Source organism: Centroberyx gerrardi, chromosome 14, assembly GCF_048128805.1.
Source record: "Centroberyx gerrardi isolate f3 chromosome 14, fCenGer3.hap1.cur.20231027, whole genome shotgun sequence".
Taxonomy (NCBI): Eukaryota; Metazoa; Chordata; class Actinopteri; order Beryciformes; family Berycidae; genus Centroberyx; species Centroberyx gerrardi.
The window spans coordinates 16,275,638-16,298,318 of record NC_136010.1 but is presented as its reverse complement, the minus strand read 5'-3'; the positions used below and the strand labels follow the sequence as shown (position 1 = coordinate 16,298,318).

Below are 22,681 nucleotides of genomic sequence, written 5' to 3'. Positions count from 1 at the left end.
GTTAGGTGAACATGATGTTAACATAATTGCTATTATGCATTGCCAGTAGCTGCACTGTATTAGTGTGTTGCCTCATGGACATGCGATCAACATGTTATCACAAATTCGCTCCCAGTTAAAGCCTGAAAGTGGTCAGTTTTAAGAAAGATTTATTTTATACTTCAAAACAGAACCACTCCAGACACTCAAACACACAACCTCTGAACTCCTTCATTTCCTCTCTTAGGTTGATTAAACCTTGTATCATCTTTAATGAATTAAGCTTAATGTAACTCAATGTGGCGAATTAAAGTGTTACAGTGTTTCCCAGCCACTGAACGTCTCTCACCATGTGGGAGATAAGTGTGCTACAGTCTCTATGGTGCCATCAGAGCTGGCAGGCAAGCACACTTGTGGCCCACTGCCCATAGAGACACCTGGCACCTCTCTCTCTCTCTCAAACACACACACACACATGCACATGCACAAGCAGACACACACACACCAAACACACGCGACAGGCTTGGCCAGATGGGAGCACATCCTTATCCAGCCAGATTTACTATGTTAAAGAGCCAGCCTGACACAAACACTTACACTAAAGCAACAATATCCAATCAATCGGCGTCTCTGCCACACCGACTCAAACAAGATTGAAATGCCGGTCGCTGACAGCTTTGCTCTTCCTCTCTCCTCTTCTCTTTGCGTCTCCCTGGTTTGGCCCTGTAGAACAGCCAGGTGGTGGAGCTGCAGAGGAGTCGGCTGCGTGACGACATCAAGGAGTACAAGTTCCGAGAGGCCCGTCTGCTGCAGGACTACACCGAGCTGGAGGAGGAGAACATCTCGCTGCAGAAACAGGTGTCCGTGCTCAAGCAGAGCCAGGTGAGGATGGAGCCATGCTGCACGTATACATGTGCGAAGGTTTGACTCATGGAAATGGGGAGAATGTTAGGGTTAGGGAGAATAAAAGCAGATCATCCATTCCTTGGTCTTCCCTGCTCTCCATCGTCATGCCCACTGCAGCACAATCAGCTACCGTACATTTAGCTCAGTGTTCTCAGTTAGACTTAATTATCGCAGTAGCTGCAGGCGCCTTGTCCAAGTACTTTCATTAATGCACACACACACACTCACACACCTTACACCATCTTACAGTAGCCCTGCAGGCCCTCCACCTCCCACACACCAGATGTCAGTCTGTCTCCCATTGTCCTGATTAGACTGCCCAAAGAAGCATTAGCACTGTAATGTTTAGATTTAATTACGATAAAAACCATGCTCTGATATAATAAAGAGATTAGCGTTAGCCTTTGTTTTTTCCCAGTGCCTGGAAACAGTTCCGCTGTCTCATTAAAAACTAGTTTAATTGTGGAAGTTTTTGACAGCCTTCCCTAACAGCTATCATTCTTCAGACCAGAGATTCAAACACTTTATAGTACAAAGCACACTGCCTGATTCAATTCAAATGAGTGGCTAGAATAAAATAAAACCCCCTGCTGCACATCTGCAAACATAAAACAGAGCTGAATTTCCAAGTAGGATATTTCCATTTGATGTTGGCTTTTATGTGTGAGCTGTTAATACTCTCCATATGCTCTTGCCATCTAGGAGTATGTTTTTTATATTCAACATGAAGACATGAAACAAACAAAAGTGGCTCCTATCTTTTAGTTGACCAATAAAGAAGGATTCCCAAATCGAATTAAGTTGAAACTAATTAGAAAGGGAAATGAACTCGACAAATTGTAGATTAAAATGATCTTGAATAATTACGTTCTCTCTAATGTAGCCACACCCCTCTGGTTTGGCACTCAGGAACCAGCGGCACATCTAATTTTCTTTGAAGCTGCATTTTTAGTTGTATATATTTCTCTGTCCATCCACAACTCATTCTAATGTGTAACTGGTTCCCTCCCCTCCCCCGTCCAGGTGGAGTTTGAGGGTCTGAAGCATGAGATCCGTCGTCTAGAGGAGGACACCCAGTTCCTTAACAGCCAGCTGGAGGATGCCATCCGCCTGAAGGAGATTGCTGAGCGTCAGCTAGGAGAGGCCCTGGAGACCATCAAGACCGAGCGCGAGCTGAAAGCCTCCCTGAGGAAGGAGCTGTCCCACTACATGAGCATTGGAGACTCCCTGTACCACAGGTAAATAACACACACATAAGATCAGTATCAACAGGCCTCAACGTACGCTGTAAAGAACACTAGATCAGTGATTCTCAACCTTTTTCATATCAAGGACCCCTAATTTAGTACACATTAGGGGCACGGACCCGTTTCTCAACCCCAAATCTGAGAATATTTTTATTGCTAGATATGAGTTTGTCCAGAATTCCATGACCATATGTATTTTAGGTAGAGAGATAACAGTGAAACTATGACCAAAATAGTCATTCTTCTATATTCTCTAATTGTTAACTTCTTGTAAATTAAATAATGGTGAAGTTTAATAATTCATCAATTTGCTGGGGACCCCCTGGAACCCCCTGAAGGACCCCTGGTGGTCCCCGGACCCCACGTTGAGAACCAATGCACTAGATAACGCACTACTCTCATGTTCCCTCCCCTCTTTTTCCCTCAGCCCGCTCAGCATCTCTCTGGATGGTCTCAAGTTCAGCGACGATGCCGCCACTGAGCCCAACAACGACGAGGCTCTCCACGGGTACGAGAGTGGCTTCAGCAAGCTGGCCAACGCCATCGCCGAGGACAACCGCGTCTCCGCGCCCAAGAAGGATGAGCTGTTCCATCCGGGGCCCAGCCTCGTGGACGACCTGCTGAGCGAGCTGAACATCTCCGAGATCCAGAAGCTCAAACAGCAGCTGATGCAGGTTGGTGTTTAACCGCCACGGAAAATAACCCTAACCCTCACCCAGTATCTGAATGTGGACATTGTTTGTACAGTAAAGGATATCACTGGCCTCTGAGATTTTACAAGTATTCATTCCACAGACAAATAGGAATAGACAAATTGATTCCAGAAGTAAACAGATTTCTCTAACAATGGAAAAACCAATAGCAGATCACGTGTAAATGACTCGTTGCAGCAGTGTTTGGGTTTCAGTTCACACATCGTTGATCCGATAATGGCATACATCAGTCATTCAGCAGGTGGACAGGATATTTGCTCAATAGTGGAGCTGTTTATAAAGGCTGAATCCATCTCATTCTGATGCACCTTTCATTGGCCCTGACAAGTCAACAGAGAATCAATAGCAGGACAGTCACAGAGCCAACGGCAATAAAGCACCCTGACAATTCCTCTCGATTTTCATACATGGGAATAGTGTGCTTGTTGATTGTTTTCTTTGTTCTTTTTAACATCATTTCAAGTCCTTTTATCATAGTTGTGTTTAAATATTTCCTTATGTTTACATATGCTTTATGAGACAAACCAAACTAGATAGCCACAGAATAACTCAAGGCAGTGGAACTATGTCCTTGATTTGGAAGGTGTGTTGGAAGGAGTGAGTGAGTCAGTGGAGTGTGTCGACTAGATCCCGGGCCAGGCTGCTGCAAATCCCCTTAGAGCAAAGTTAATCCAGGGAGACACACCTCCCCCCCCCCCCCCCCCCCCCCCCCCTTGGCTCCGCTAGTCCATTCGGCTGCGAGGCAGCGGGTGGTGGCACCGGTGGACCTGCCATCTGCTAGATCTTCACCCCATGAGGCCAAGGCCACGCCTGGTTGGTCACCACGGTTACCAGTATGGACTGGGTACCTGCGGATAGTGATTGTTTTGGGGACTAAGGGATTAAGGATTTTTGCCTCTCCCTTCATCAAATATAAACATTGTTGTCAGATTAATGTGTGAACTTGTGGTTACCTTAGTGCTGCCCTGGTATGAGCACTATTCTGATACTTGCCCTGACCTGGAACAGGTCTTTTGTGGTGAATCTGGCTGACTGTGATGAGGCCCAGTGTTTGTTATAACCCACCAGCATGTCAAGTAGGTCTCTCAATCCCCCTGCCAGGTCATTCCACAGATTCCAGACAGCAATCAGGACAGAGGAAACAAAAAGCCTCCTTCACTTACTCAGCCACACTCGGTTGCCCTCCTTACCTCATCTTATTCTATCGATTAGGGACTCGCTGATCAATCCCAGACATCCGCTGCTGAAGTGTCGCCGTACTCTTCACTCATAGTCAATCTATACGAGCAATCTGCCACCAGATCCAAAATGGATGCTGTGGGAATAGGATGCATAGTGATGTGTGACGGCTGGCCTTCAAAACTACCCACAGGCCCTCTTACATTTAGGTCATGTCGCTCTGCATTAGTGCATGACCGATGATTCCCAGTTATAAATATGTGAAGGCGTCAGTCTCAGCAATGACTTACTTAAAATTTGGACATTCCTTAAGTCTGACATGTGCAAGCATTTCTGTCAGTTATCAGAATGAGAATTTTAGTAGAGCGCATTGGAGGCATGGGAAATGCTTCATAGCATAGTACAATTTCATTCCTTAGCCTGCTCTTGAGCATGTCATGACTCACCTTAATTAAACCATCTGTCACTTTTGAGTCTTGTCTTCAAGATATATTCTGCACTAACAAATAATTTATGCAGATGAGCCCAACCACGATACTTTTATATTATTTACAGCTCAGCGCTTGAAATAGCTGGGTGCTTAGGTCAGCACAACTGTGTGTGTGTGTGTGTGTGTGTATGTAAGAAGACCCGCCCAGGGTCTCTGCCAGCACTGAGCTGGCACTGAGTCCAGACACTTTTCAAGGTCACCCTGACTCTGATGCTGGGCCTGGCAGGCAATGAGGCTCACATACTTTGGCAACACAAGCCTGATAGTGGGTAGGATTACCACATGACAGATAATCCAGTGATTTGATCCCATCTGTAGAGTTGAAAAGCAGGAATCATTCACATCATCAAGTTACCTGAATCCCGCGCCAAGAAATACATATGTAAAATGACATGCGTGCAATAAGCCAATCACTGAACATTTTTATCCCTAACATATAATGTCCTCGTGTCTCATTTCTTTTTCTCTCTCGCCCGCTCTACTCAGATGGAGCGTGAGAAGGTGAACCTGCTGTCCACCCTGCAGGACTCCCAGAAGCAGCTGGAGCAGGCTAACGGCGCTCTGTCCGAGCACCAGGAGAAGGTCAACCGCCTCACCGAGAACCTCAACGCCATCCGCAAGCTCCAGGCCAGCAAGGAGCGGCAGTCTGCCCTGGACAACGAGAAAGAGCGCGATAGCCACGAAGACGGAGACTACTACGAGGTGGACATCAACGGACCTGAGATCCTGGAGTGCAAGTACAAGGTGACCTAACTAAATTCCTTCCTTCAGCTGTAGATAGACACCGAAATTGTCCTTGAGCAAGACTCTTGATTAACTAAAATTAAAAAAACATACAGTAATTAATGGTCAATATTAGGTCTTGGTGTATACTCAGCCTTGATATATCCTCAACTGTTAATCCTTGTTTTTCTAGGTTGCAGTGTCTGAGGCAGGTGAGCTGAAGGAGGAGCTGAAGACCCTGAAGGCAGAGTACCAGGCCTGTCAGTCTCGCTACGACGATGAGCGCACCCGTCTGGAGAACGATGTCACAACGCTGGGAGGGAAGCTGGCAGTTCTGGAGAAGACCAGTCATGCAGAGAGAGAAGAGAAGGCTAGGCTAGAGAAGGAGCTGCGCAAGGTGAGGAGTTGATATTGACCTATTTCATCTTAAACGGTTTATTGGGTATTTTGCATGTAATATATCATTTTTAAACTTTGTCATTTTCCCCATTTGTCTCTTGACAAGTCAAAAAAGAGGCTAACTGATGTGGTTCTTTCTGTGTGTGTGTTCAGGTGAGCGATGTGGCAGGTGAGTCCCAGGGCAGTCTGAGTGTGGCGCAAGATGAGCTGGTCACCTTCAGTGAAGAACTGGCCACCCTCTACAACCACGTCTGCATGTGCAACAACGAGACGCCCAACCGCGTCATGCTCGACTTCTACAAGGAGGGCAAGGGCGGCCGGAGCAGCCCAGAGGGCCGTGGCCGCCGCTCTCCCATCCTGCTCACCAAGGGCCTGTTCCCTGAACCCAGCAAGACCGACCTCAGCGACGGAGCCCCGTCTCCCGTCTCCTCCCTGCCCTCTCCCGTGTCCGACGCCCGCCGCGAGCCCATGAACATCTACAACCTGGTGGCCATCATCAGAGATCAGATCAAGCACCTGCAGCTGGCGGTGGACCGCACCACAGAGCTCTCACGCCAGAGGGTGGCCTCTCTGGAGCTGGGCACCGTGGCTGACAAGGACAAGGAGGCCTGCATGGAGGAGATCCTCAAACTAAAATCCCTGCTCAGCACCAAGAGGGAACAGATCGCTACTCTGAGGACTGTCCTCAAGGCCAACAAGCAGGTCGGTCCATCTGTCTGTCTTTCATACACTCTATTTAACCAACTTGATGTTACTCCCAAACATTTGTCACTTTTCCTTGAAAGATAGAAACAGAAGTCAAGGGAGTCAGCTATTTCAGGTCTATTCAGCTGTTGCAGCAAATGTACTGCAGCCAAGATCCATAACAAACACAGCAGAGACAGCAGCCCTGTGGCGTCAGCTGCCCAGTGTATCTGTGTAGTTAGGGTGGGATGAAAGCCCTCCAAGGCACAAAGAACCATAACCCAGAGGCAGAGTGTGTGTCCAGTTGCTCTGTTGGCCCTTTAAAAGATGTGTGTGGTTACTCTGTGCCTGGCCATCAGAGCACAGTGGGGACTGAGAGATGAAAGCCCCTCATAAACCACACACATGGTTAACTAACAATAGCAACCAAAAGGTTTGGGAGGGTTTACTACAAATCACTGGGCAACCTTAACAACATACATGTGCCAGAGAGAAATGGGTCATATGGCTCATATTAGGGGAGGCCTACTTGAGTCTTGTGATAGGAAATACACCCCCAACTCCCTCCTACTGGTCTGACCCTTTTGTTCCTGTCATCCACCCACAGACAGCTGAAGTGGCGCTGGCCAATCTGAAGAGTAAGTATGAGAACGAGAAGGCCATGGTGACTGAGACCATGATGAAGCTGAGGAATGAGCTCAAAGCCCTCAAGGAAGACGCCGCTACCTTTTCCTCACTCCGAGCCATGTTCGCCACACGGTAAGAACATGCCATCAGCTGCTCGGTGGACATCACCATAATACATTGTTCCACCCATCCTGCCCTCCAAGACTCTATCAGACACATCAGCATTTATCACTCTACCAACAAAGACATGCCATTCAGACCTCAAAAAACTGTTTGCCCACTAAGTTTATCCAGGGGAAACTGCCAGAGCACACAAGTAATGTTTATTGTTTGCCAACATGGTTTGGCATGCGTCCCAAACCGTGCTGGCATGCTGTGTTACTGTACATGAACTATAAGCTATTCTTAAAACTACATGCAGCATACCTAGACCACACACAAAAACAACTAGGTAAGCTAAAGATATGTTTACCATAATGTAATCCATATCTACCATATGATAGCTTTGTGTCTGGGGCATTATTTTAATATGACAGGTTTAAGGATATTGTTTGTCTTTATGAATCTGGGCCAGGAAAGGATACTACTAGCGTTGGTCCTGACTGTGGAGTGGAGAAGGTTTATAATCTGGGTATCATGTAAATATGCTGCTTAAGCAGTGTTTTTGACTAGTGACTCCTCCTGTATTTGTGTGTATGTGTGTGTGCATCAGATGGGGGGCTGCACATCCTCCCGACACACTCGCTAAGCTTCCTGATTCCAATAAGAAGCGGGCCAAAGGTTCTGTGTGTAATCCCTACCTCAGCCTGCTCTGGATTACACATTCACCCCTCTGCACATAGTGGCAGTGCTCACACACTGCTTGTTTGTTTGTTTGTGTGTGTGTGTGTGTGTGTGTGTGTGTGTGTGTGTGTGTGTGTGCACGTGTTTGTGCATGCATGTGTGTGAGAAAGGTGAGAAAGTGCTGTTTGTGCACTTGTGTGTGCTTGTACATGTGATTTTAGTGATTTCAGTGTGAATGTATAACATTGAATGTTTGAGATGTGTTTGCTCTCCATGTTTGTGGGTTGTTGTGTTTGTTTTTCTTAAGATGTCGATGCCCGCTTCTCCAGCATATCATCTCTGGTCCAGATGGCTGTGCTGAGGCAGTCTTTCTGCCTTTAAGACTCCTCTGCAATCCACAGCAAAGCTCAAGCTGTGCAGAGGAAAGGGAGGGAGGAGAGGGGGAGGAGGGCAGGGAGGGATGGTATTATAGAGCGAGGGTTACAGAGGCTGCAGGGAATGTGTAGGCAACTCAGCAGCCCTCGTCTTACCCATACAGTAATTCAATACCTGTGCCCGAAGTGCATTCACTGAAGTAACTCCATATACCTGCAGTAGCTAATCAATTAGTAACAGGAGGAAAACTCCTCCGTCGGCAAATATGAGAGTTCGTGTTGTCATGACAATTTGGCGCAGTGCAGAGCCAGATGGCTAGAGGATGTGGGTGTAATGCTAAACTGATCGGACTGGGGACATAATAGAAAACCAGCTCTTGCTTTTACTAAATATAACAGACACTGTGCAGAGCAGCACTCTGTCATTTTAGGGACTTCCCCTCCTTTCCCCCTGGGGCCCATGAGTTGTATCGTTTGTTATCATTACAGCATTGCAGTGAGGGTGTGAGATTAGATTTACAGTGACAACGGCAGTGCTGTCCAGTCTTTCTCTCCAGTGCCCTCCTTTGCTGGAGAGGCTGGGATGTTGATAACACACTAGAGCTTGTCCTGCTCTGAGGGCCACAGGAAAGCAGCACTTACCATCTACCCCAGTTTCTACCATGTAAGGTGATGGAAACTTCTGCGTCAATGCATGTATTTTCCTACTCACACACAGAGAGCCTCCCCTGATGATGCTCTTGCGGCTCACACCCCTTCTGGTGGAATGCAGCCCATGCATTAGTTATGTCTGTTTATGGGACTCAAAGTATTGGTATGTAAATTCAGTCCTATATGGAGCGGGGCTGGGTCAGGGACTCTTTGAGAGGCCGGGGGACTCGCCTGACCGAGGTTTCCCACACTCCCCCTCCCCCCTCCTATCCCCCATCTCCCCCTTCCGTCCTTCCTCACAGCCAAACACCCGGTTCTCTAGTCGTCAGGAAAAGAATGAGAGGAAAGGGGCAGGCTTTCAGTTAAAGCCCTCTACAGGAGCCTAATTTGACAGTCTTTTTCATGGTAATCGCCACTCTGACAAAGTCTGTAAAGGTGGATTTCTGGATTTCTGAGACACGGTAAACTCTCAGATAAGTGTGTGGTCCCTATATAAAGGGGACGAGAAATGGAGTGAGATTGAATGGATGTGTAGGTTTTTGTGTGACCCTTTGTGTGATCCCACGTTCCTGATGTGTGTGTGTGTGTGTGTATTATGTCAATGCGTAGGTCTGTGCCTCTCTCATAGATTAGCGTTACTTGAGATATTCATCATTTCTCACTGAGAATTTCATGAGAGAGACACAGAGCTGCACGTTTTTGAAGTCTCTGTGTGTGCCTCTGTCTCTGTTTGTGTGTGTGTGTGTGTGTGTGTGTAGGCGTGTGTGTGCCTCTCCAGCTGCAGTCTCTGGTGTCATGTTAACAGTAAGCCCCTGCCTCTAACATTCCTCAGACATGCCTCAACATGCTCACAGCGGCAGCCCGTCCTGATTAACAGTCAGACAGACCGTACCCCGAGTCAAATCTTCTCCTCAAACACCCTCAGTCAGCCTTTGTTCTTCTCTTAGTCTTATTCACTTCTCATCATTCTTTCTTTCACTTTCTTCTCACCTCCTCCCCACTCTCTCTCTATGATATCCTACCCACCATGACCAATGAGACCCCAGACAACAAGACAACAGCTGAGGAGATTGTGTGTGTGTGTGTGTGCGTGTGTGTGTGTGTTGTGGGGGCTCACTCTGAACCATGCCTACATGAATGTGGTGACACCTTTGGATGTAGCTTCTCCTTATACTTCCATATAAATACCATGTGGTGGGAGTGTGTGTCTATGGCTGTGTAAAATCATTTAACCCGACCTCTGGCTACTGTAAATCGTCATTAGAGAGATGCAGAGCGCCTGTTTCTCAATGCTGTGAATGTGGCAACTGTTCATCCTCAAAAGGCCAGCAGCCGCCCCCCTCAGCCATTGTGCCACCACACCCCTTCAGCAGGCCAAAAAGACCCCCATTGTATCCCTCCGTTCCCTAGAATAGACTCGTCTTTTTTTCCCGGGAAAACCCACGCCCTCTCAACCCCCCCAAGAGTGGCTGAACCGTCTTAAGGGGCACCGCCTCGCCCCGGGTAGCCCCCCTATCTCACATTGGGTTTAATGAAGCAGCACTGATCCCTATTGTCTGGGTGTGTGTCCCACTGGGAATCAAACTGCATACACAAGAGGGGAGGGTATGGTTTATGTTTGTGTGGTGGTCTGGTGAGGGCAGAGTTCACATGGTGCACAACCACGTGCGGCACCACAACAGCTCAAGCAGCCAATCACTGCCGACCAAATAAAAACAACAGATCGGAAAATGCCAGTGAAAGCTCGCAGACATTGGAATACAAAGGATGAATGGCATGAAATACAATAGATTTCTGCATTCTTTCAGTACGGTGGTTTTGCAGACTAAAGGCGTTTGAGGACTTCTCTGTTAGCACAGGTTAGGGCGTTTCCAGATAAAGTCAATATTATTATAATGCCATCAAGTTCAGGGAGTGTTTACAGCCAGAGAAGGAGTGGTGTGAGGTAGCCTACCAGTCAAATTATGTCTGAATGGTTTTGATGGGGCAAAGCTGGAGAATAGGGTGTTTTTGGCTAAAGTAACCGACCGCTCCCCTCACAGAGGTGCGTCAGTCATTGCTGAAGAATGTCACTCGGATTGCTTTGTCAGCAACAAAGAAAGAAGGGATGAGCAAGATGGGGAGAGAGAAAGAGTGAGTGATTGCAGGCAGATGCACAGCAAGGAAGAGAGGGAGAAAAAAGGCTGGAGATAGGAGCCAGGAGAGAGAATACGATTGAAGGACAGATGAATGAGAGATGGAGGTAATGGAAAGGGAAAGGAAAAAAAGAGGGTTGGCAAAGGAGAAAAGGATAAAAATGATAGGTGAGCAGAACTAGAGCAGATGGAGAGTGGTGATACGGACCCCCGCCTCGACGTTCCTGTGGATGACCCAGTTTTTCTACCTGTCCAGCCCCAGACACGCACGTGCCAGCCAGGCGCACTCACCTACTCGCAAGGGCAGAGCGAGACAGTCGATAATGCCGCAGTGCAGCACCCAGTGATATTGAAGGGGCACATGGAGAGAGTTCATATCTGCCGGTATTTCACACAGATATAGGAGATGGGAGGGAAAGTTATACTGTATGTTTCACTTCTGCTAGAAAAATGGAGAACAGGCGTGAACAGCCACAGCTAGGAGCCATGAGCGGCATTCCTCTTTTCTCCATCTTCATTTTCCACCCCTCTCTGCCTCAGCCTAGTCCTCAGGTGACGCAGAAAGGATCATCTCGGTGACCTCTAGGTTAATGCTTTCATCCTTTTGTGTATGTGATCTATTCTTAACTTCCACCAAGCATACACTCCCCGTATTGTCATTCGGAGAGCCTGTAAGCTACATTCAAATGTCTTTTTTGTTCATGAATGTTAATCATACCCAGTAGCAGCGCCCCTATGAACCCAACAAGCTGCACATTTGGGTCGGTTGTATGTTCAGGCATTAAAATTTTGCATATATTTGCATAACAGGTTTGGATAGTACGGGTACAAAGTGAGTCATGCGTTGCTGCTCGGTCTTGAAATGTAGAGTGTACCATTTACAGCTACCATTACCAATAAGTAATGGTAGCTGTGGGCAGACCAAACTATTGTTCTGTCTTCTATAAGATCTGCTGAAACCGACTCAAAAGGCTGTTGGAATCAAGTGGGGCTGTGTCTGATAGAGAGCATCAGAAATGGCTGAAACCTTAAGTGATGATGCAGGAGCTCTGGTGGTCTCATCAGGTCTGTGCTGCTTGGTGCCGTGGCTCCACCTGGTGGTGGCGCAAAAGACACTGTGTAACTAGGGGAAAGGTCATGGTGAAAATGCTTTATAAGATAGATCAACTGTCTTAGTCTCCATGACTGTTGGTTTCTTTATCGCAAACATGCCGCATAAGGATGTGTAATGATTCAGTCACAGACTTTATGCAGACATTACAGAACACCATCACATGCTTTTTGCTCATGATGGACCATTTGACAATATTGTGGCTGCCACTGCCCTCTGCTGGAAGGCCATTGAAAATTACTAATGGTGTAAACTAACATCTAGCTGATATTCCAGAAGTCCAATTTAAAGTTGAAGTGTGAACAATAGCATGCATCTGACACTACAATTTTCTCCTTCTCTCTTGCAGCTGTGACGAGTATGTCACCCAGCTGGATGAGATGCAGAGGCAGCTGGCTGCAGCAGAAGATGAGAAGAAGACCCTGAACTCTCTGCTGCGGATGGCCATCCAGCAGAAGCTGGCCCTGACCCAGCGCCTGGAGGACCTGGAGTTCGACCACGAGCAGACCCGCCGCGGAGGCAGCGGCCGAGCTAAGGCCCGCAGCAAGGCCGCCAGCGGCGCCGCACACAACCCCCACGTAAGTCAGAGTCTCACCTGCTCTGGCTCCGGCCGCCCAGAGCTCAACAACGCCATGCCCAACGGCATCCTGGGAGGCCCCGTGGTCTTCTGCAGCGAGAAGTACAAGATCTACTGCGACTGAGGCGGCCGAGAAGTCCGCAAGGGACTGCTGTGTACAGAGGGGAGGGGGCCGACCGGCCGAGCCTCCCCTGCCTTAGTGTTAAAGAGCCCCACTCGCTCGCTTAGCTCCCTGGCCAGCCTGCTGTGTGTCTAACCTCCATTTGCCCACGGCTGCTCATGCCTGCTAGTGTAAACGCTTAGGGGAATGCAGATGTATGTACAGTGTGCACTAGACGTTTGGGACTGTAGTAGACATATACGGCATGTGGATTATAGGGCCCCCGATCATATTGGGGGTTTTTGTGGATATTATGGAGTGTCTATTCTTTCCGCTGTCATGGTGCTGTACGTATGATGTAAAAGGTGGCAGCTTTTGTGCTTGTTTGTCCCCCTGAGTGTGTTGCCTGGTAACAATAACACGTTTGGGGGTGGAGACATGTGAAGAGGACGTCGTTCTGATGGTCATGTGACTACATTTGACGTCTTCTGCTCTTTGGCTTGTCTGTTGGCGTTGGTGCTCCTTTCGAACGGCCCCTTCCTCCTCCTGCCTGCCTGTCTGTCCTGGCCCCCCAGGACTGACCTCTGCCCAGCAGCCCACTGTCCAATCAGGTCGCTCTTAAATGTTTACACGAACAAAAAGAAACAAAAATATGCAATCTCCCGCTGCCGTCGCCAGGGGAGCACAGTGTGATTCGCTGTATTCTTAACAGAAATTCAAAACTCACAAGTGGGTTGGCTGATGGTTTTATGTTGGAAGTGGGCAGAAAAGGAGCACCTGAGACCACAGGTGTTTATTTTCAGGATAATTTTAAAGCTGTGATGCTAGTACACCAACATAGTAGGGTCAGTAAAATCGCATGGCTTTGCAGCTGAAATGCTTTTTCTGTTGCCAGGTGTGTGGTACAAGACAAACTCATGTACTACAGGGCTCTACATTATAAAGAGAGGAGTTATTCGGTGTCTGCTGAAATACAGGAGGGCTATTCCATGTGACCCGTTATGTTACGGTGGATTCTTTCAGAGCCATATTACGAGAGAAAGAAAGTTAGACAAATCGATCTCCACACCCAAATTAAGTGCACTTCAGCATAGGTGCCTCAGGTTCCTACTTCTGTTAAAATGGATATAATGATTACTGTGAACAGAGATACAATATAGTTTTGATCAAAGATGATTTTGTTTTTTTTAAACGGAGCAGAACCTAAAAGAGCACAAATCAAAAAGGCACCCGCATCTGGATAATAAATCTGCAAACTAAACCAACCGACATCACTCGGCAAAGTGCCTGTCGACCCAAACGCTTGATATATTTATCTATCTGTTGATGTAAAGCCCTGTCCTTGTGTCTGAACTTGAGCTAACACTGATCTTTTCCTTCTCTCCCCCCGTTCTCTCTCGCCCTTCTCTATTTTTGGGGGATCGCTCAGAGCTCTCAAGTAATCTGTGTGGTTATGTGGCTGAAAACCCTGTCCTCATGTCTCTAACCTGTGTCTTGTCGCTCGGTCGCCACGACGACCTTCTCTCTTTTAGATTGTCAGCAGCTTGCTCCCCCCGCATCGCCACTCACCCTTTAACTAGAATGAGGGATTGTGGGGAAAATTGCCCTCTGAATATTTTTGTCAGGTAACGTCCTCACGCACGTGTTTTTCCTGATTCTTGCCTGTGTGTTTATCTCAGATTCAGCATTGACCTGAAGGGCCCTCGAGTGTGTATGTTGTTTTTAATGATATTTGCAAATGGAGGGTCTTTAATTTCTTTTCTTTTTTTTTTGTTTGGTGTGTGAGGACAAACCAATGTACTGTTTTAGTATCCAGAATAGCTTTAACCCCTTGCAAGCTAGCATTACGCAGATAGGAAAAAAAATATACGTGGGGCTTGTGTTAGATAAATCCATGTACTGCTTGTGGATCATAAACACATTAGCTTTATGATGCTAAAAGCAGGGTTGATGTGAGGAAATCCTGCAAGATGAATTGAATTATGCTTTTTCTACTACCAATAACCCATATATAAAACTCTATATTCTTGATATGATCGTGTTCAGGTGATGATCTTGCAGGATCCTCCAACAGTATTCCTCCCTCTCAGATATGGAGAGGGAGCTTATTCGTTCCTCAGAAAGTGGAACAGCCTCAGCGGTCAACCCTGCTTCAGTGTGCATCCATAAGCTGCAGCACACAGCATAAAGACAAGGCTATCGTACACATTAGGGTAAAAGAAAAAAAAAACCCTCCTTAGAGGTCAATCACTCTTCTGTTTGAGATCCACTTAGCTTAAAAGTGCGATATATTCAGTTTCTATCAGTTTGCGCTGACAGAGAAAAAAGGGTTTTGGGACTAGAGGAAGGAGAACTACTCATATTGTGAACCAGCTCCTGAGAGAGGAGAGATAAGGACATGCTGGCGAAGAACGCCACATGTCTGGCTCAATGCTGACTCTGATACTGTGGAGAAATGAGTCCAGGGGTTTCCTGAGGGAGAAACCCCTGGTGATTTTTTTTGAGGAAAAAAAAGAAGATTGGTTGTTTGATCGACTAGTTACTTAACCAGAGGACATTGATTCAAATTAGTTGACCCTCTAACCCTTCCCCTTGTATAGGCTCTGTGGAATCACTGAGCAGTAGATAGACCTAACACTCCAGGATGTGATTGTGATTAGAACGCCCCCGCCCCCCTTCTTCCCCCAGACCGATTAAACCCCGCTTCACTCTGTCTAGCTTGAAATCAATGTCTGGTTAATCAGGTGTCATCACAGCATGCCACCTAGAAAAAAGCTCCTCCTACCTCTGCCTGCAGGCTCCTCCCACTTCACCTTTGAGTTCTCTCACATACACTGCATCTAATTTCTGATCGGTTGTAAGCCTGCATGTCAAAAAAACATAACCCATTTCCATTAACCTGCATGGCACACGGGAAAGACCCATCTCCTTTTGACGTGGTTGTGGGACGTAGATTCCGCTCTGTCCTACAGGTGAAAGGTCACGGTACTTGTGAGTCATTGGCTTCCTAACTGCACCCTGTTGGTTCTCTAATGTGAAAGGGTAACGTGTCATGAATGCGCTTTCACATCAGCACCTCAGAGACATATTGACGTTGTCGATATGACAGAAACGCTCCTGACATAACATCGGCTGCCTCCGGACTCCTAACACGGCTTCGAACTTTTCTGTTGCTATGACTAACTAGAGCCGCCGTTTATTGTGTCTGTTTTGATCTGCTACTGACCATGTTAACAGTCACTCTAAATTGACAAATAATGCTAATTCTGATCATTTGTTTGTTTCTCCATTTTGCAGTAATTACAGTAGTTCTGCGCGGATGAGGAAGTACCAACACAAGGTCCATTCTCACTCCTGATTGAGCTCGCCGAAAAGAGTTAGCACTATAGGCCATTTGGACTTGAAGACATAAAACAACGGCAAAAAACGTAAATGAAAAAGCTAAATGAAAACACTGATTTCAAGTCAAATCAAATTCCCTTCCTTTTTATTGCTTCTGAACTCCTAAATGTGACGTGTATGGGAATGACACATGGTCTCTCATTTTCAAGTGCTGCTGCTGGAAGCCAATATCTCACAAGTACAATGAACTCGCCTGCTGATTGAAATTCGGACCAGAGTTTGTGATTGGCTAAGGTAACCCTCCAATAAGAAGCCAGGGGAAATGGGGTTGTTTCTCAATGTAAATCAACAAGCTGTTTTGTCTGGTTTTATCTTTTTTTGTTTTAGTTTATTGTTTTCTTAACCTGTGCACTTTCATTATATAGGACTATAACATACTATTATTAACCTAGGAAAGAGTGGTAGTACTATGGTTTGTGAGTTATTCAGTATCTACATATGCTATAAAACAATAGGATTATACATCCTCCTGAATCGTCTCTGGATTGAAATTACAGAGACTATTTACTCTCATAAAGGCACCACAAACCACAGGCCTACTATCTGACTTTATCCTCGAGATTTTATCCATCAAATAATCATTCTGAAATTGTTATGTTCCGTCATTTGTTATGCTGTCGGTTTTCTTTTATGTTTGTTCTACTGCCATGTTCTATACAAAAATCCAGGGTGATCAAATTCTGGGGTTTTTCATGTATTTATTATTCCTAGGAATAGTTCAAAATAACGCGGTGAAACTTGACAACGCTCTGACTCAGATAGGTAAGTTGTGTTTGGGGAAAAATTGAGTGACATGATACAGTTTTCCTAGCTTCTTACCGAGGGCGTTCCACTGAAAAGGGATCACTGGCTCTCAGAATTCTCTGCAAGTGCAACAATTAAATTCCAAATTGGAATTGTTTCATTCTCTCTTTGTTTATCGTGCCAAATCTTGGTACACCGTTTAGGTTGAAAAGAATCAAGAATCTGAAAGAAGACAAGCCGTCATTGAGAAAGGTGTAGTTTGGGCCATGGCTCTCTCTGCGTGTGCCGGGCTTTTGTTTTTTGGTTTGTTTAGTTCTTTGTTTCTGACCAGTAGTGCCTTTCATTGTTTCAAGGGAGAATCTTAGACTAGTATTTTATGTTTCTTTTTTAGGTGAGGGCTTTGGGTCCAAAATGACTGTGAGCAGCAATAAGTGCAAAGGGAATTTACCCCTTTCCACATGAGTGAGATGATAGTTTTGAAATTAGCTCAATAAAACTGAAATTGTATTGAATTCTGTAGGTCAGTGATCCACACAGGAAATTCAGGGGTATTGAGAAAAAGGTTGTTTTTTATCAAACTTTGGGAACCAAAAGAAATCCCTTTGGCCTCCTATTATTGAACAAAATGCTCCAATCATCTGTAATGTATTGGGGTAGATCAGTGTACTATTGGAAACATCTACGCATCTCTAGCTTTGTTTGGTGAAGGTAATGTGATATCAATAGTATTGTTGAAAAATGTGCAGAGAGCGCATTTTATCTTTCTTTTTGTCCATTTTGAGTTTTGTTTGTTTTGGGTTTTTTTTATTCTTGGATCTTTTTTTTACATCATCTTTAAGCATTATGTTTTCAGGAAACAGAAAACAAGATTTGCATCAACAAGCTTGAATAGTGCCATTATAGCCAATGCTTGTTTGTTGAGGCATTAAAGTGAAAAAAAAAATACGGATGAGAAGCTAAAAAGAAAAAGTGCAATTCAGATACTGTTTTACATTACAAAGAAACAAAGTTTTCTGTTTGCTGGAAGCGATAGCATTGTGATAATAAATTAGCCGTGCAAACTTTATATTGTCATATTGTGTTTCAGTATTGATCCATAATGAGAGTTTGATATCTTTATATGAAATAACGACTTCACCTGTATGTTGGTATTTATTTGAATTGTCATGCAGTACTGTATTCCTTATCAATAATGTGCATTATGATTAGTGGCATATTGATTACAGCTAAATGTCATATGCATGTTCCTCAGTCATGGGACCTTTACACAGAATTGAAAACAAATGTATAAGCTTTGTCAGGGTGGGAAAAAAAACGGGGGGGAAAAATGAACAGAAGACAAGAGTTTAGTCTGATGTATTACTGCTGAACTAATCCTATGAAAGTGTTGTTTGTTTTCCAGTAGAGAGGCGGTCTGTCTGTGTAAAGGTAGTCATACTGGCTAAAATCAATAAATGTGACCTAAGTTCCAAGGTGTCCCGTTGGTGTTATTTATAGCTCCTCCACAGCTTCAGCGTATGAAGGGTTAACTAGTGAAGTATGCAGTCGATGCTGCAGCCTTGGTCTCTCCTCAGAGTGTTCCCAGCTGGAAGCCAGGGGCAGGGGAACTTCCCAGCTGTCTGAGAGGCTCCAGGACATGATCACATTTCACACAATGCACAAAACACTTCCACCGCCTACCCCCTTTCCCTTCTCCTCTCCTCTCTTCTCTTCTCTCTCGCCGTCTCTCCTCTCTGCTGTCTCGCTTAAAAACCTCGCTCTCCCCTCTTCTTGTCTTTCTCCCGTCTCTTTTTCCTTTCCTCCCCTCTCTCTGCCCTCTCTAGACACGCCCACGTTCAGATCGGAGCCAGTTGCTTCTGACCTTTCATACACCCAGCACTTCCTGCCCGAGCTCTGGAGGCCATTTCTCTGCCCAATTAAGACTCCCATCTTTCTTTGCAGTTATTTAAACTGGAAAAGATGTGCTGATGTGCTCTATTTCAAGAAACGACCCATACTTAGATTCAGATGCTTATGAGATGCATTATGTTTATCATCTTAAATACTGTACAGTTTTGCACACAGCACAAAAGCGATTTATCATAATCCACATCAGATCAAACACATTATTCCATTTTTTACATTTTGGATCAATGCTGGTGTGGGTTTCCGTGTGTGTTGCCTGCCAAGTGCCTGCAAATACAAGGACTCTGAATCTGCTATATGAAACTCCAAGGGATTTACTTCTTAATGAACACATCAATGATGAGCAAAAGGTTACATTAACTATCACTGTCACTATAATGTTAACAGTGCCACGATCTGAAATCGTTTAAGTAATGAGCAGAAGTGTCACGCATACCGCCATCAGTTATAGCGCAAGGCTACAGTGAAACCATTTGCTACCATTTGCCATATGCCCCACTGATTGAATTTGAATGGCAGAGTTTTAATGAGGGACAGAGGGAAGAGGTCTATTCATTGACAGTCTCTGACATCACTGTAGCAACAGTAGAGTCTTTGTTGGTGCCAGTCTCCTCTTATATCCTGTCCACCCACGGCTTGGCTGGCAGAGGAAATATGGGTCAATGGGTTTCATTCCGTGACGTAATTCCTCCCCCGCTCAAAATCAGGTGCTATGATTATACCTGGGATGATGAGGGGCTTAAAAGCAGGCGGTGCTGTTTCTCAGTTGTCTCAACTCCCATCTGGTGCACTATCGGATTTCACCACTTGGGGTCCCTGTAGCACAGATGTTAGGGACAAAGACCTGAGCAGCATGAGTCCTTGTTCATGGTGAGCAGCGTTAATTAGTTTAAGGTCTAGCACTGGCCTTAAAATAGGTGTGTGTGTGTGTGTGTGTGTGTGTGTTTGCACCCTTGTATAGGGATACCAAACCAGAGGCTCTTACAAAGAGTCTTCTTTATGTGAATCAGCCGGCGCTGTCATGTGACGGTCTGAATCCATGTGGAGCCTGAAGGAGCAGAGAGCACATCAGGTGGTCTGGAGAAGCAGCACCAGTCCACAACACTGCTCACAGACAGACTGCACCATGTCTGCTTCAAACACACACACACACACACACACACACATATATACACACAGTTCTGTACAGCTGTACTGGACCAGAAGTAATACCACTGAGGAGGATTTACAAATTGATGACCTGTGGAGTATGAGCTCAACCTCATGATACATTAAAACATTCCACAGTCTTGACTCTGGACCTGGGGTGTGAGTGTCCTCCCTGCTGTGAGTCACGGATCCATCTGTATGATCTCCACAAAACTGCTGGTGTGTTTGCTCTCAAAATGGCAGGCGTTGTGTGTTTGCCACCGCATCATCTGCGTCAAACACCCGAAGAAGTGTTGATTCAATCAGCCTGACACTTTCATTTGCACCTGAAAAAGAGTGATTGTGTTGTCACGAATAAAACGCCTGCAGCCCCCGCCCAATGTGGGATTAGTCATCTGATGGAGACATTTACGCACAGAGGGTTTCAGATAAGTGTAAAAAAAAGAACTAGGTACCTCATCTCACACGTATCTCCGTCGACTTTCACACCTATCCTTCAGCTCAGCCGCCCTTCCTCTGTCACTCTTCTTTCTCCTCCAGTCCAACCCTTTCTTTTTTTGGCAATCTCTCCCCCAGCGTTCTCCCTCTGTCTCTCACCTTCCTCCCTCTCCCTTCCCTCTCCTCTCTCTCCCTCCTTCTCAGTGAATGCTGTTGTTTCGCTCTGCTCTGTGGTTGTGAGTGCAGGAGCCCCAGGGAAGCGGAGGAGAGGATGTATCCCAGGGGGCTGTTCTGTGCCTCTGCTTTCTGCGGGCCAGCATGCCCCAGACTGGCAGTCAGGCCAGCTCTGTGCACTCGGAGGCACTAACAGGGGCTCAAGGCTCCCGGCCTATTTAAGACATGAGTTCAGTCATCCACAAAACACTTGGCCTTTCAGACTCTGCGCTGACATGTTCAGAATAATTCTCTACAGCAAGAGGGAAGATCTAAAGCAAGAGAGGAATGTGTTTTCTATGCTTACAAGTGACTGGGTCTGCAAAAATGGAAGCCATGTTTGAAAATGATGTGATCAGAGTGCTGTCAATGAGCTGCTGTAATTGTGGGAAGAAGTGATATATATATATATATATGTATATATATATATACTACCAGTCAAAAGACACACGCATTTTTCTTTATTTTTACTATGTTCACATTTCAGAATAATAGTAAAAAAAAAATCACAACTATGAAATAACACAAATGGAATTATGCAGTGACCAAAAAAGTGTTAAACAAATCAAAACTATCTTATATTTTAGATTCTTTAAAGTAGCCGCCCTTTGCCAAAGGCTTTGGAAAGAAATTCATACATAGGCATGAACTTCATTATTTATATTTGTCTAAAAAACAAATTTCAAGCATTTAAGCATAAGCCTTCAGATCAAAATGGCTTTAAGAAAATGAAAAACATAGTATATTCAATCAGGTGTGTCCAAACTTTTGACTTGTTGTGTAGGCCTATATACAGTCTATAGCTTATTAGAGAGGAGTATCAGTCAATGAAGTAGCCTACTGCCTGGCAAGCAGCCAGACAGGGGGGCATATCATTACAGACCCCTCTGTTGTGTGTGCTGATTCGGGGCAGACGAAAAGCGTGCAGCTACAGAACCAGCTACAAAAGGGGTTAATGATGCGTAGCTGAGTTGACATGTGTTTCAAAAAGAAGGGGGGGGAGGGAGATAGATAGGCAAGACACAGTGAGGGGTGAGCAGGGTTAGTGGTCCCACCATCATGCTCCTGAAGATTGGTTTGAAATGAATAAAGAAAGCCATCAGTGACATGCATCTTACAGGACAGTCCTTTTGAAGAAGGAACTAATGCCAGACACACATTACCACAACCCAGTGGCTTCAGCCAGTGAAGAAATATACTGCTGACATAGAGTCATTATATAAGCTAAGAAGACCATCAGACTTTGAACTTTGAAATGGGCCATACAAGAGATATAGAAATGAGAATTTATACTGTCATCTGGAAATTCACTTTCTTCCTCTATCCATTCCTTATTCCACTCTGTACGTTGATTCACAGAGGCAGCTGACAGCGTTCATTCAGTGGGCTGGAAACTCAAGAGAAATAAACTGCAGTCAATTAAAAGAGCAGGAGAAGGCATGAGCAGTGACATAGAAATGCCAGTTGGTATTTGTGTTTCTGGGTCTTTTTCCACACTAATGGGCAACTGTGGAGTTTTCAAGGGAGAGCTAGGCTATCTCTTGAAGTAGGTCTGATCATTTTCATGACTTAATGTGACTACCCAAGTCATGCTGTTATGCAAATAGCCATATCATGGCTTAAAATGCAATGCTCTTGTGAGTTACAAAAACAGGGTGAAACTATTGTTTCATCTGGAAATTGTTAGATAAACAACGCTGAAAGAAAAAAAAAATAAAGTAAGCTAAATCATGCCATGCCAGAAGCCTCTGAACTTGAGCAGTATCTTGCAGGGTAGCATTAAAGTGGTTATTTGTTATTCCAATATAAGCTTTCATTCTAGCATTCACACTCAATGAATGGGGCAGCGTGCGCGCGCTTCGCACAGGGTGCGCGCATTTTCTTTTTTCCAGCGGCACAGAGGGGAGAGTTCTGTTTCTGGAGAGGGAGGAGAAAGGACTACATGGAGGACTAACAGTGCTCTTCATTTTGCAAAAAAAACATGACCCGGGTAAATTCTCTTGCGTCCGCGAAGGAACCATGAAGTGTCCTTGGTGATTTTTTTGTGAAAGGGAGAAGGGGGCTGTGAAGTCGAGACACTCCTCCGAGTTTATTACGCCGTTCGCCGGGGCCACTGTTTCCAATTTCAGCGAAAAAAGGACGGGTTCAGCAG

At 45.5% G+C, this 22,681-nt stretch overlaps 1 protein-coding gene across 2 annotated transcripts in view; it reads left to right on the top strand.

The window, feature by feature from the left end:
- Positions 1-18,296, top strand: part of LOC139931122 (protein bicaudal D homolog 2-like) — a 49,759-nt gene extending 31,463 nt beyond the window's left edge. Inside the window, exons 3-11 of one of the 2 annotated variants that reach the window (XM_078288021.1) lie at positions 709-861; positions 1,909-2,123; positions 2,560-2,806; positions 5,001-5,258; positions 5,431-5,634; positions 5,790-6,338; positions 6,928-7,079; positions 12,351-12,579; positions 15,976-18,296. In XM_078288021.1, the coding sequence (XP_078144147.1) occupies positions 709-861; positions 1,909-2,123; positions 2,560-2,806; positions 5,001-5,258; positions 5,431-5,634; positions 5,790-6,338; positions 6,928-7,079; positions 12,351-12,579; positions 15,976-15,978 (2,010 nt within the window). In that variant the 3' untranslated portion in view covers positions 15,979-18,296. Of the gene's footprint in view, positions 1-708; positions 862-1,908; positions 2,124-2,559; positions 2,807-5,000; positions 5,259-5,430; positions 5,635-5,789; positions 6,339-6,927; positions 7,080-12,350 lie in introns of both variants that reach the window. The other variant, XM_071924529.2, reaches the window with a different exon arrangement.
- Positions 18,297-22,681: the final 4,385 nt, after the last annotated feature.